Raw genomic sequence first — 13,756 nt, 5'->3', positions numbered from 1 at the left:
ACAACCTATCACCAAAACTATGTGTTTAAATTAGGCAAATTTATGGAGAAAAATTGTCTGCATCTATTACACATGAAGATATAGGTACAAACTCCTGTCTCAAGACATTCTTATGCTGCACATAAGCAGGCTGGAAGGGTAAAGAAGAAAATCGTTGCTGTAGAAATCCCCTTTCTATCCTAAGCTTCTGCTATCAGGAAATCTCAGAGACAGGATACTGGGCTAGATGGATATCAGCCCGATCCAGCAGGGCTTATTCTTATGTTCTATTTATTTATCAAAGAAGGTGGAGGAGGGAACCATTAGCTCATTTTTACTTTGAGTATGTTCCTTTGATTTTGAATGAGGGGAAACTTTACCTAACGTTATCCCAGAGAAAGATGCCTTGTTAAGAGGATGAATGAAGGTTGTGAGTTAAAATGTTTCATCACCCCACCCAGAAGGCAAACAGTGTATCCTTTGGCTCTTGAACAGCACTGGCAAAACTATTTTCCAAACTTTGCAGGTTGAAAACTCCTGCATTTGAGTAGCTGTCTTGAGAATGATTAGAGACATTTTGTCTTAAGACGATAGAGCCTGGCAATGATAGAGCAAGCTAGTCTATACGTCTGACAGCTTATGGTTGATCTGACACTTTACAGATGCACACTGCATGACAGCCGCAATGAATCAGGTTATTTGAAGGACTTTCTGCTCCCTAAAGCTTATTTATTCCTGCCTTTCTCAAAAGGGCAGGGGGAGGGAGAGAAGTGTAAAGCCTATCAATGAAGTAGAGGAGAGGGCCTGAAGCCAGACAAACCAAAACATTTAGAGATTCTGCTAATGCTGAGAAGATGAAAGGAATCGCCAAATAAAAGGGAGCCAGAGACATATTTAGCAGAGCCTCATTCCTAAGCAGCCAATTAGATCTAAGCAGGAAGGTCTCCATGCACATCTGAGAAGTTGTTTTCCCTTATAAAGTAATGGCTTGTAATGTTATGAGTAAAGGGGTTACTTTATTCCCAGTTTTCTGTAGCAGTTGGGATAAGACTGCAACTTCTGTCCTCCTTTACCAAAAAAGTATGACATCTACAAGCTAGTGCGTGGCCTCAGAGCCTGCATTCTTCAGGACAGCCGTAGCCTGTTTCCTAGGCGTGGTAGCTATACAGCTCCTGCTGGTATGGAGTCTCAAGTACATTTTCTGTTCATACAACAATTTGCATAAGTTACTGAAAAATGAAGAGCTTGACTTAAGAAACATGTAGCTCTGAGTTTCCATTGTACCTTGAAAGATGCTTGAAGTCACTGAGGAAGCTCCCAATGTACGTGGGAACTTGCTAGTATCACTGTAAAGAGAACAGGGGAAAGTGTATGAAAGAAAGAAGCAGAATTACTTTTCCCAGTCGTTTTTCTTTCTCTGATCATACGCTGGACATGCTCATGTGATGTAGGCTGCAAAAGGGCAAACATTTGAGTGGATAAGTGGCAAGATCTTGGGGGAACTCAAAGAGAAAACATACACGTTTTGGTTATGGGTGCAATGAAAGAGCTACAACCTTGGGGTGTACGCACCCTGGGCAAATGGCACTGTGGTGGTTTCCATACAAATGAGCAGGGTAAGTACTGAAAGGTAGGCAGAAGGAAGTGGCCTCCAGAGGGGAAATTAAGCTCCTTTCAAGAATGGTATTTTGTTTTTTGTCTTACGAAAATAGTTGCATTTTTGGGCTAAGCTGGTGTGTGTCTGTAGCCATAGAGAAAGGTTCAGAGATTTGTTCCTCAACATTTAGGTTTGGTTGTCAGAAGACTTGTTCTGTTCCATTCTCTTTATGTTCTTATCCCAGTCTCATGCCATGTACATTCCTCCCCTTTATCTCACCACTCTTGCAGTAACCTATGTTGCTGAGAAGAAAGACATAAACTACTAATGTTATTTTTTCCCATGTGTTTTTATTTAGCAATATCTATATGATCGTATCTTGAGTAATGGAATCACTCAAAAGAAATACTTATTTTCTGTAATGCCTTTCAAGATGGACTGACCTCATTTCCTTGCATAGTTCACCTGTTTGCCTTCCTTCCTTCCTGCCCCGGGACCTTCCATAGCGTAACACCCTAGAGACAAGCTGCCTGCTGAGCACTGACTCGCAATTGTGTGCTGAAGGCATGGCTGTGCAGCATCTTTAGAGCTTTGCTGTGCTGTTCCTGTGTACCCACCACTACTGATAAGTCAGTCTCTGGGCTTACTTACCCCTTCCAGTCTGCACAATCCTATCTCTAGCAGATATCCTGCGTATGGTAGATCCCTCCAAACACCTGCATGTCTTCCTTCTTGTCATATCAACAACTGCCTCTTCCGAGAGAACCTGTGTCTGCTGTGTCCTTCACAAACACCCTGAAAGCTGGGATTCCCCAAACTTTGATGCCTATGACATGCAAGGCATTTCAAAATGATGCGCGCTCCCCACCCATATAACCACTCCTCATTGCAGCCATTGCCACTGCCAGTACCAGGGTATGCACCAAGCTAAGTTTCTGGGACTATGATGTTTAACAGAGAGAAGAAGCTGTCTGTGGTATCTGCTAGACACTGCCCCCTATGATATCCATGGAGGTCTCATAGAAAACTGTTGCCTGTATTTCTAGCTACGCTGGGGTGCTGTGTGAATTGCTTGGCAGCCCTATTGAAGGGGTGTTTACTTGGCTTTGACATCTCATAAGTGCTGTATCCACTAGAGCATCATCAGTAAGATTTTTTTCGGTGAATGAACCTTTCTTCATTCAGGTGATGAGTTTCAGTTCTTCTGGATCTTTGTCCCAGTCTAGATATTTCCAAGGAGTAGCAATAGCTTATGCTTCTGAAAACCTTGGACTATGCTTTCTCCAGTCTAGGGGGTAATTGGTGCTTTTATCAAAATCAGACATGATGCTGCTGTGAAGGGTTTTGCTGTGTGAAATTCTCCTTTCCATTGACCTGATTTTGCTGACCTCTTATGGTTCTATGAAAGGTACATTATTTCTGTCAGCTATGTCTTTGAGTGTTTGAAAAGAAAGTATTTCTTTTCAGCTGTTCTTTGAGGGTCAGTTGGAGATGTGCCAGTAAGTATCTGCTTATATCTTCTGTTGTGGATGGCTTACCTTGGTAGTTTGTGGGACTTTTTTATTTTTTGGTTATTTTTTCAAATATCTCTTATCTTTTGCCCAAATGCTAGAAGTGGAAATTACAAATAGCTTTTGCATGGCTCATGATCCAACACTTGTTAGCTTCTGTTTCTGACCCTCAAAGCAATTACATTCCTTAAAAGTTCCTTTCCTTAAAAGTTAAATTCCTTTTGGTTTTCAATCCATAATTCTTCCTGACTGCTATCTTTACATGTTGCCTAATCCTCAGACTTCTGCACCGGACAAACTCCCTCTGTGGTTGTAGGGGGGATCTCTGGCATTAAGACTACTCAATTAGGCAGCACTCTGTAAGCAAACACATGACGCTGCTCCCTTTTGTAACAAGACTCACAAAGCAAGGATCTCTCTTGGATTCTCACGTCTTTCTTGGCTCGTGTGCATAGACCAGTTGTGTTTGTAATTGTCTAGTGATGGAGTTTAGAGATGCTGAATTCTGTAATTTAATGACTGCATATTATTGACTATGAAAGGGCTGCTCCACGAAAGTCAGCTTGTCTAGAGACCAGCTGGCTGCAGCTGTAAAAATCCTGTTGTGCTCTGAAAATAACTTGTACAGTGAGAACCCTTGCTTTAGTCGCTAAAAATATGTTCAGCGGCAAAGCTAGCTGGAGGTTATACAATTCAACAACTTCATTATAAGCATTTTGAGATGTGAGTTTGCAGCTGTCCAGACTTGGGGCTATCACTGGAGTAACACCAGGATGAAGTTGGCCCACAGTTCCTAGGACTTTGAAGATAAGCTGACAGAGAAAGAAAATTGATTCTCACCCATCACAAGCCGATCATAGTCTTTCAACAGAACATTTACACAACAGCAGGTACTTGTTTTCAGTACCTCTAAGTGTATGGGCAACATTTAGCATGCAGGCAAAATGCTAAGCTTTTAAGGAGAATTTGTAGCAAAATTCAGCAGCTTGCTGGAAATATTCTCATTGGTTTTGTCAAAATCTTTAATGAAAGCGAAGTGTCTTCTTATAAACACCTTCCCTGTTATAAATGACTGCTCTTCCAGATTTTTATTCTGCCTCTTGGATGTTCCTGTCGAGGCCTGGACCTCTTTTGTCTGAACACGTGCTCTTCCTGCCAGAGGGTGCCTGTCATGGACACGCTTTGTCTCACTGTGTTAGCCACTCTCCTGAAGTTTTAAAGTGTTTATCTTACACAGCTGAAAGCCTCCTCCTGTTTCATGAGCTCTACATTGGAATGCAGTGGAAGAGACCCAGGGCCTGTGGCCACCCAGATTAGAGGTTTTTGTAATAAGGTCCCTATATGGTTTTGTTAGAGACTTCGGCTCTGTCTCTGTCTGTCTCTGCTCCTTGTTTGGGAGGCTGGTGGGAGGAGAAGAGCTGAAGGGGCTATATAATCTCTGTGCTTTCAGATACACAGAGCACCATCCCAGGGCCGCTATCCCCAGCCAAGCACTGTCAGGGTAAGTGGCACTGAACCAATAGTGTGATTTACGGTTTTGTGGAGGACTTTAATTAAGTAATGTCAGATGGAAGTGATTCAGGAGGATGTACTGCTGTACTGCAGTTTGCTTACGCGTTACTTAGTAGAACTGAATTGATAAAATGCTTGTAGTATCTACACTGAGTTGTCTTCATTTTATGGCACTTCTGAAAGGGAAGTAAACCTGATGATTTTGCTGATTCCACTAATGCTCCAGAAACTGTATAAAGGCACAGGCTGTGTAGTGGTGCAGCTGGAATGACAGTTGTGTTTGTATTTCAGTGAACCTGTGCCCCTGGGCTGTTAGTGTTGGACACAACAGAGTTCCTGAGGGGGTGAATTTGCCCACTGTGTAGTAGGGTTTCTCAGCAGGTTTGCCTCAGTGCTCTTAATTCAGCTTAGGGTGATACAAGTGGTTTGGAGAGCTGAGACTGTAAGAAGAGTTGGAAGCATGCAAAATATCAGTATCTAAAAGGATGCAATGAGGATGCATGTGTGTGTATGTCCCTGTCTCTTTGTATGTGAAACTAATGCTCTGCTAAACGCCAAACATGAAGGAACAGGTTACACACAGTGTTCCTTGTGAGGCTGGAGCTCTGTTAATAGCATGCTGTGGAGACTGGTGAAGTGATTGGTTATCTTTAGATGTAAAGCAGGTAGAAGTAAGAGGCTAAATACTGTGTTAATTGCTCAGGAGAGTATTTTCCTTTATTCCCATGCTTTATGTCACGGTGCTGAGTGACATTTGCTGCTGTAGGGTTTTACTACTGCATGCCACGGCAATCCTGAGCTGTAACGCACTGCTTGGCAGCAGAGAATCCTGGCTGAATGATTCAGCTTTGATTTTTCAACTTTTTGTGCTTTATTACTAAATATGGTTTTCATTTAGAGTCCACTGAGCTCAGAAATGTAGCCTTTCCTGCCCCCTTCTTTCCCCTCCCCCAAGTGATTTTTGGCATTGCATTCCCTGCATTGGTTTGAGCAAACCCCCTGACCTCTAGCTCTGTTCCAAAAACAGACGGTTGAAAAGCCTGCTTCCTAATTAGGAAATGGTTTGTCTAAACCACTCTGTTCATTCACGTTAGATAACAATTGTGCCCCATTGAGTAAACGCTTCAATATAAAGAGCCTGTTTTCCCAAGAGTAAATTTAATAAATGCAAAAAATGCAACCTACTTTTCTTTCTTGGGAATAATGATAAAATGTCTGGAGCACGTCAAGTTGGGATTTCCCTGTCCTTTTCTTCTTCTACACCCATGCATCCTACAGAAGCAGCACTACAGCCATGTCTCGTGGCTGGAACGGGGCAGAGGATCTGAAGTGAAGGACGGGCAGAGGCTGTCCCTGCGTGTTGCACCTGGGGTACAGGCTGAGCGGTGTTGTGCACGCCCTTGCTCATCAGCCATGGCTCTCGCTGACCCTGTTGCCACTTTGTCCTCCACTTCCAGTATTCCCGTGGCAGAAGGTTTTAGGGACTGTGTGAGGAGCCAGCTGGGTTGGTGGATGACAGCTGTCTCCTTTAGCACTTAACACATTGCAATTTGTTGAACTCTGCATGGAAGCCCGGACTCCCAGGTAGTCAGATGATTCCCTACCACACAATAAATTGTGGGCAAATAGTTCTTGCGAGTGCTGGTATTCAGGGCTTGTTTCTATAACTGACTTCAATACAAACCCTTCAAGGCATTTTTATTACCCATGTTATCATTCTGTTGCCTGAGGAGGAAAACAATTTCTGTTTTACTGAAACAGGGAGCCAGTATAAATTACTCTGTCACTCTACAAATGCATGTTATTAGCTGGCTTGAAATTATGATAGAACATATGCTATGGTCAGTTTTCAAAACACACACTGTCCCTGACTTCATTTTAAAGTTGGGATTTTTTTTTTTTTTTTTGTCTGAGTAACTAGAACCCAGTGGGTTAGTGTCTGTATCACTGTATAATGTCTGCATCATGTACCACTGGTACATGACTAGCAGGTAAAGTGCTAAGTCTTTGGGAACTCCAAGACAACGGTGATGGCTAAAGTACTCTTACCTCTGTTAGCTTTCCAAATGCATCAGTTTTGTCAAGACGATAGAAAACCAGGGGATGTTGTGCTGACTCTGATGCAAAGGGATCTTTGTTTTTGCAGCTGTCAGTCCAGCAGTCTTTATCTCCCACTCACCCCCCAGCAGTGGATTTCTCTGACCAAATTTAGATAAACATTTGCTGTCCCAGAGCTGTAATGATCCATCTGTCCATGCAGCAGGACTGGAATTCTCCTCCGGAATCCCTTGAATACTGTCTGGTGCATATAGTATTTCTGTGTGATGGTTTCTTTCATACAGTTCTGTCTTCAAGACTGGTTCTCTGAGGTTTGTTATTTTTTTTTCCTAATTCTTTTCGTGCTGTTTTTATAGGGCTGTTTCCTGTCTGGAGGTCCTGACGACATTGACATAGAAGATGTGTGAGGAAGAGGACAGCACTGCCCTCGTTTGTGACAATGGGTCAGGGCTCTGTAAAGCCGGCTTTGCTGGGGATGATGCTCCGAGAGCAGTTTTCCCCTCCATCGTGGGTCGTCCCAGGCACCAGGTGATGAACTGCTTTAGTTATTCCACACTTGGATTGTAGAAGGTTTTGCTGCCCCATCCCCAGCTCTCTACCCAGAGCCACCTTTTCCTGTGTCTGGGGCAAACAGAGCCCTGGGAGGTCAGTGTAACGCAGTACTCCCTCCCAGGCAGAAGTCCAGCAGTGCAGCCACCTGAGTCAAAGCAGCGTCTAGTCTTGTTAGAGGAATCCTTTTAATTTTTTTCACTTCCTTCTATGCTCTCTTCTTCCTGTCCCTTGATTTTGGATCACCCAAAGAACTCGATGAGTAAAGATAGTTTAAAAGCAAACAAGCCCAATAGAGAAGCATCTGTAATTTTTGACTGCCTTAAAAGCTGGTGATAGATGATGTATGGAGAGCTAAATGAGGAAGGAGAAGATTTCAGTCAGCTTCCTATCAGTCTCCCTGACTTTATTCATTTAGCTTTATAGGCATAAATGGGCCTAGGGTTGAATTTCTTTAGCTTCAGGTTTTACATTTGAGTGTTTCCAAGACGCAACTGTTAGAGAAGCCAAGGTTTGGAGCATGTAATGACTAAGTTTGGGTAAGAGTATTATGTAGTCAAAGCATCCTAGGATGTACTGTTTGTTGGTGGTTCATTGGTTCTTTTGACCGTATTTCTAACTTAATACATAGATACTACTATATATCTAGAGTAGTTTCCAGTTTCTGGTCCAAGGACCACTTCTACAGGATCCACAAAAATACCTGAAAGTGTAAACTGTACTCGTAGATTTCAATGGTTTATATCTCTAATGGAAATATTTTAGTCTAAAAAAAAAAAGTAAAAAATAATCATAATAAATTTAAGCTTTGGAAAATGTGAAGTTTGTATTGCTGCATCTTGGCCCTTAGATGGCACAATGTCGCTTTCCGCTTTAACTCCACTTTATTATACTTTAACAGGCAGGTCATTCCTAAACAATGAACATTAAAAATTGCCTATTGTTCTACTTCATCTTGATGAATTTAATATTGTACTTATTTTTTTGAGTATATAATTTAACATGGTATAAAAATTGTTCTTGAGTGCTGTTTGCTTTTACTGTAGTGGAAAGATGAACTCCAGAGGTTTAAGCTAGCTAAACATTTCATTTTGGAAATTAAAGAGCAATGAGTAATTTTCCAATAATTAGTATTCTTAAAGTATTTTGTTACTAGTATCACTGACAACTGGATTTATATCAGCCAGTGTTCTTACTAGAGGTGTTTGTGACACTTCTCCTTGAGGGACTAACTCCATTTGTGTTATTTTATAGGGTGTGATGGTTGGTATGGGTCAAAAAGACAGCTACGTAGGTGACGAGGCCCAAAGCAAAAGAGGAATCCTGACCTTGAAATACCCCATAGAGCATGGCATCATTACAAACTGGGATGACATGGAGAAGGTATTTCAGCATTGAAATGATGTTTATCACTGGTAAAAACCACTTGAATGAAACGTTTACAGATTACTCAGTAAATTTTAGAGATGAAAGTGTCATGCTATCAAGTGTGGTTTAATGAAAAGCTTGTTAACAGCAAGCTGGAATAAAGCCTATTCAGCTCTGTACCTTCTACTGTAAGAATATATTTATTTTCATTAACTAGTGTGTTCTTAGAAGAAGTCATATACCACTAGCAGTGATATATTTAACCTGAGGATTGTGTGTTTCTTTTTCAAGTTACTTTGGTAATATCTATGAAGGCAATAAGAACAATTGCATCTGAAACGTTACTCATCTATCTCTGAAATGCTGTAAGCAGAATGCTGGAGCATTATACCTGTCTGAAAGTGATTCTGAGCTGCTGGTTGATGGTATTTCTCTCTCCTTTGCCTTCTTCCATTGTCCTCAGATCTGGCACCATTCTTTCTACAATGAACTCCGTGTTGCACCTGAAGAACACCCAACTCTGCTGACTGAAGCACCATTGAATCCCAAAGCCAATCGAGAGAAAATGACCCAGGTAATCTCACTCTGAAGCTATGGAATAATTCAAAGTTTGTGAATTCAGCAGGATGTGAAATTCATCATTTCAGTTAGTCATAATAGCTTGACTTTCCAGTAGTGTTTACCTCTCAGTAATGGAAGATGGAAAGTGCAGTGTGACCATGTGTCAAATCTGTACATTATTGCATTTACTTTAAAAAGTCAACGTATCAGTTCTGAATATGAAAACCTCGGTCTGTTCAAGCTTATGTCACCTTCATCTTTTTATTTTTTTATTTTTTTGTCTAGGCCTATCACAAATTGGTCTTTAATATGTGCATGTATCTGTATTCATACATAATAGATATAGGCCAGATACAGAGAAATGTCTTATAGGACAAATACATTTGGATTTAGATGTGTTTTCTTTCCTTGTTATTACCAACTATCAATAAATACGAAAATCTTGTCTTTTCCCTCTCTTTCAGTGTATTGCTAAGCTAAGGTCCCTACTGTTAAGCTGATTATTTTAATTTCATTTCAGATTATGTTTGAGACTTTCAACGTGCCAGCCATGTATGTAGCTATTCAAGCTGTTCTGTCCCTGTATGCTTCTGGACGTACCACAGGTAGGCCTCTGGGAACAGTGGCACAGGCATATGAAATAGATAAGCATTTTGGTGTGCAACTGAGAATGAACTGTGCGTGTTGTCTTCTCAAAGGGATTGTGCTCGACTCTGGGGACGGTGTCACCCACAATGTGCCCATTTATGAAGGCTACGCTTTGCCGCATGCTATCATGCGTCTGGACCTGGCTGGCCGTGACCTGACTGACTACCTCATGAAAATCCTGACAGAACGTGGCTATTCCTTTGTGACCACTGGTAAGAACGTGCTGCTAAAATGAGGAGGGGAGTTATTTAATGTGCAATGCTTCTAGTGGCCTTAGAAGGGATAGCAGTGGTTCTGCAGTTGATTAAGAAAGAATCCAACAGGAAAGGGGAGCAAGACTGGCAGAGGGTTAGAGTAATAAATAGGGAGGGTGTTGGAGGATGAAAGGGAACCACCTGTTGGCACATCTGGGCCCTTCCTGAGTGCCATTCTAAACACAATCATCTCAACAGCGGAGCGTGAAATTGTCCGTGACATCAAGGAGAAGCTGTGTTATGTGGCCCTGGACTTTGAAAATGAGATGGCCACTGCTGCCTCTTCCTCCTCTCTGGAAAAAAGCTACGAACTTCCTGATGGTCAGGTGATCACCATCGGAAACGAACGCTTCCGCTGCCCGGAGACCCTCTTCCAGCCATCTTTCATTGGTAGGTTGAGTGATTGTTTGGCCTTGGTAAGCTGCACATAAATATCAAGTCCCTATTTTGTTTTGATTGTATCCCATTGCTAGCGCACTTAGATGTATACACAAGTGTGTCCAAGTGCCCATTATAAACTAATCTTTAAAACAGCACTATTAATACAGTGGGAGGAACTTCATGTCAAACAGTAAAGCAAAATACTTTCCCAAAATAAACCCTGAATGTTTATTCCTGGCTTTGGGCCCACACCACTTTGTATGTTATGGAGTTGGCTACTATGAAAAGTATGGCTGCAGAGACATTTTTCTAAATAGCATGAGGGTTGTAGTTTGAATGTGCTTGCAGGGAGGGGTTAAAAAAACCACCACCACCAACAAAAAACACTACTTTTATTTTTCCAAAAGACTGCTCCAAATCCCGAATCCACCACATCTGCAGAGCAAATCAACAGCCATGAAGGCAGGCTTGCAACAAGGTCACATAAAAATCCAATGTAGTTTCTGCTAATTGGCAAATTTCAGCTCAGAAACTGATACAGTAGTTGCATACTTAGAGGTATTAGGACATATTTTGACTGTTCTGTCTCTGAGCTGTCTCAGTTTAAGAAAGGAAAAAAAAAAGAAGAAGAAAACAAATGATTCCAGGACCATATAAGGAATTCTTAGGACTTATGAGATTTCTGCAAAAGCCTAGTGGAGACTGTACTATTCCACACCCCCGACTTTCTTTTTAAGGAGGCATTGTGTGTGTCAGCAGGGGAGGGCTGTACCCTCAAGGAACTCCAAAGTAAATAATTTAAACAGCTGCAGAAAGACTTTCCAGTTTCTGTAGCCCTGAAGACTGGTGTCTTCCAAAGAGACACTGCAGTTCATGTTGTCCGTTCTGTATTAACAATTTAAAGTCCCTGTACGGAGTTGCTTCTTCAGTGTTCTGCTGTAACTTCCCTAGGCATGGAGTCTGCTGGCATTCATGAAACCACTTACAACAGCATCATGAAGTGTGACATAGACATCAGAAAGGATCTTTATGCCAACAACGTGCTGTCTGGAGGCACTACAATGTACCCAGGCATTGCAGACAGGATGCAAAAGGAAATAACTGCTCTGGCTCCCAGCACCATGAAGATCAAGGTATGGCACTATTACTTGTAGACTACTTTAGCTGGCATGTGCAACATCCTCAAAAATCTAATGAAAAACACCAACACTTTACAAAATTCTTTTTCAGTCAAGTCTGAATGTTATAGTAAATAATCATTGCTTGGTAACTATAAGAATCACCCTGGTTGCTGGAAGAAAATCTCTCCTCTGACTTTCTTTCTCATGCTGAGTTCTGCAAACTGCCCTAACAGCATAAATTATAAATTTTCCTGGGGCTGTATCAAATTTCTTCAGCCCTTTTTGGTTAAGAGAAAGGGGAAAGAAGGAGAAATACTGGCTCTGCCCTCAGCCTACAATTCAGAAAAGAAAGAGATTCTTACAAGCCAATCTTCTTTCTGCTGCTTCAAATCTCCCTTTCCTTGCTTTGCAAACATTTTGTCAGGTTTACCAATAAGAGTGCTCTATAGGTCACTCATTCTCCTAAGCCCTCCTCGGCTACCAGATTTCTATAACAACTTGTTGTCTTTATGGCTTGCTGCAATGGCTAACTGGGATAGCAAGGGATGACACTAACGTATACATATACAGTGTTTTCATTAATATCAAATATCACTGCTTTAGTACTTAACAAATTACATAACAAATTCACAGTTGGAAGTTGTGTTTAATGCTTTTATTTCTTAAACAGATCATTGCTCCTCCTGAACGTAAGTACTCCGTCTGGATTGGAGGCTCTATTCTTGCCTCCCTCTCTACTTTCCAGCAGATGTGGATCAGCAAACAGGAATATGATGAAGCTGGCCCATCCATTGTTCACCGCAAATGCTTTTAAATTGCTTTATCTTTATGTGCCTTTTTAGCGTATTACTGTGAATGTATTCAGGAAAATACATTCTTATAATTTCATTCCATAAATCCTTCATCATGACTGATTAATTGGATACTATGTATTTTTTGGAATAAATTTTAAATATGCAAATGAGATTGCTGCTCCTATTTTAAAAAGACGCATTTTTGGAGATACCATTACAGGTGGTGTGAAGCTCCATCTTGTGGCGTAAATTTGTTACCACACTATACTGGGCTTAATAGAAAAAGTAGTAAGTACCACTTGCTCAATGGTATCAGTGCTAGAAAACGCTTGACTATCAGGCAGCACCTTGTTGATGTTTAGCCTCAGCATTTTAGTCTGCAAGCAAAACTAGTCTTGATTTTTCAAGCTCTGGGCAGCACCAAAGGAGCATAGTGTCTGTTTGATACCAGGATGAGCATGTGCATTCTGCTTTGCATCTGCTCTATCCAGAAATATTCTCTCTCCACATCACTTAATTCACAGCTGTCATGGTAGAAGAAGTTCTCTCATTGTATGGCCCAGAGGTACAATGCTTTATACAGCAATTCCAGGTGATTTCTTTAAAGAAACAAAACCTGTTCTTTTAGAGCATAGCTAAGTTCTGATATTAGATTGAACACGTGACTTTTCTACTACATGTCCTCAGGATGAGTATAGCCTATTTTTGTTGTTTTGATTTCCAGCAAGGTCTAAAGGGTAATTAAGCTGGCTTAATACACTTGCTCTTCAAAACTTTTTTTTGACGGGGTGGGGTGGGATGGGATACGTAAGGGGATATAATGTAATCAGAGCAGATTAAAATGTTTTCAGAAATTTTTCTTTTTCTGTGACTTTTCTGATTCCACTTATGTCTTAAATACATTGAAATTGATATTAAAATAGAAGTATATGCATAGAAGTTGAAGCCAGTACTACTACTGTCTCACAAGTATATATATATATGTATGAATAAAGTAATCACGAGACAGACCTGGAAAAGGTCAGTTCTAAGGAACTTGCTGCACTCTGTATTCATTAGAGTTCAGGATAAAGGATGCTATTTATTTTTGTTACTACTTTTCCTGTCTTAAACTCAATAGTTTATTTACCTCACTTCCCTGTTACTCCTTATCTTCAAACTGTAAACTCTGCAATAGCACCTGTTATTTACTGTGACTGCGTAACTGCTGGGTTTCAGATCTTGTCCATCTTCTGACTGTTAGCACGTTCCAAACGTTTTTGTACTAACCTTATTATTTAAAGTATAGGTCATCTAGGTTCTTGGAGCAGATATTAAATAAACTCTTGTAAGAGCAAATATTTTTGTACGATTCTTCCTTCTAACTCTAGATAGATCTTTCTATCCAGCTCTAGACAGATCCAGGGAATCCCTTGCAGGATCA

The 13,756-nt window shown here is 41.0% G+C and overlaps 1 protein-coding gene across 1 annotated transcript; it reads left to right on the top strand.

The window, feature by feature from the left end:
* The first annotated feature begins 4,436 nt into the window (after positions 1-4,436).
* On the top strand, positions 4,437-13,671 carry ACTA2 (actin alpha 2, smooth muscle). The gene is made up of 9 exons (XM_080597010.1): positions 4,437-4,588; positions 7,014-7,185; positions 8,461-8,589; positions 9,038-9,148; positions 9,656-9,740; positions 9,834-9,995; positions 10,236-10,427; positions 11,370-11,551; positions 12,210-13,671. The coding sequence occupies exons 2-9, from the start codon at positions 7,057-7,059 to the stop codon at positions 12,351-12,353; spliced, it is 1,134 nt and encodes a 377-aa protein (XP_080453136.1). The 5' UTR covers positions 4,437-4,588; positions 7,014-7,056; the 3' UTR covers positions 12,354-13,671.
* The last annotated feature ends 85 nt before the right edge of the window (positions 13,672-13,756 follow it).

This window comes from Anser brachyrhynchus, assembly GCF_964034855.1.
Source record: "Anser brachyrhynchus genome assembly, chromosome: 6".
NCBI classification, from domain to species: domain Eukaryota; kingdom Metazoa; phylum Chordata; class Aves; order Anseriformes; family Anatidae; genus Anser; species Anser brachyrhynchus.
The sequence above is the reverse complement of the archived record's forward strand: the minus strand, read 5'-3'. Positions and strand labels throughout refer to the sequence as shown.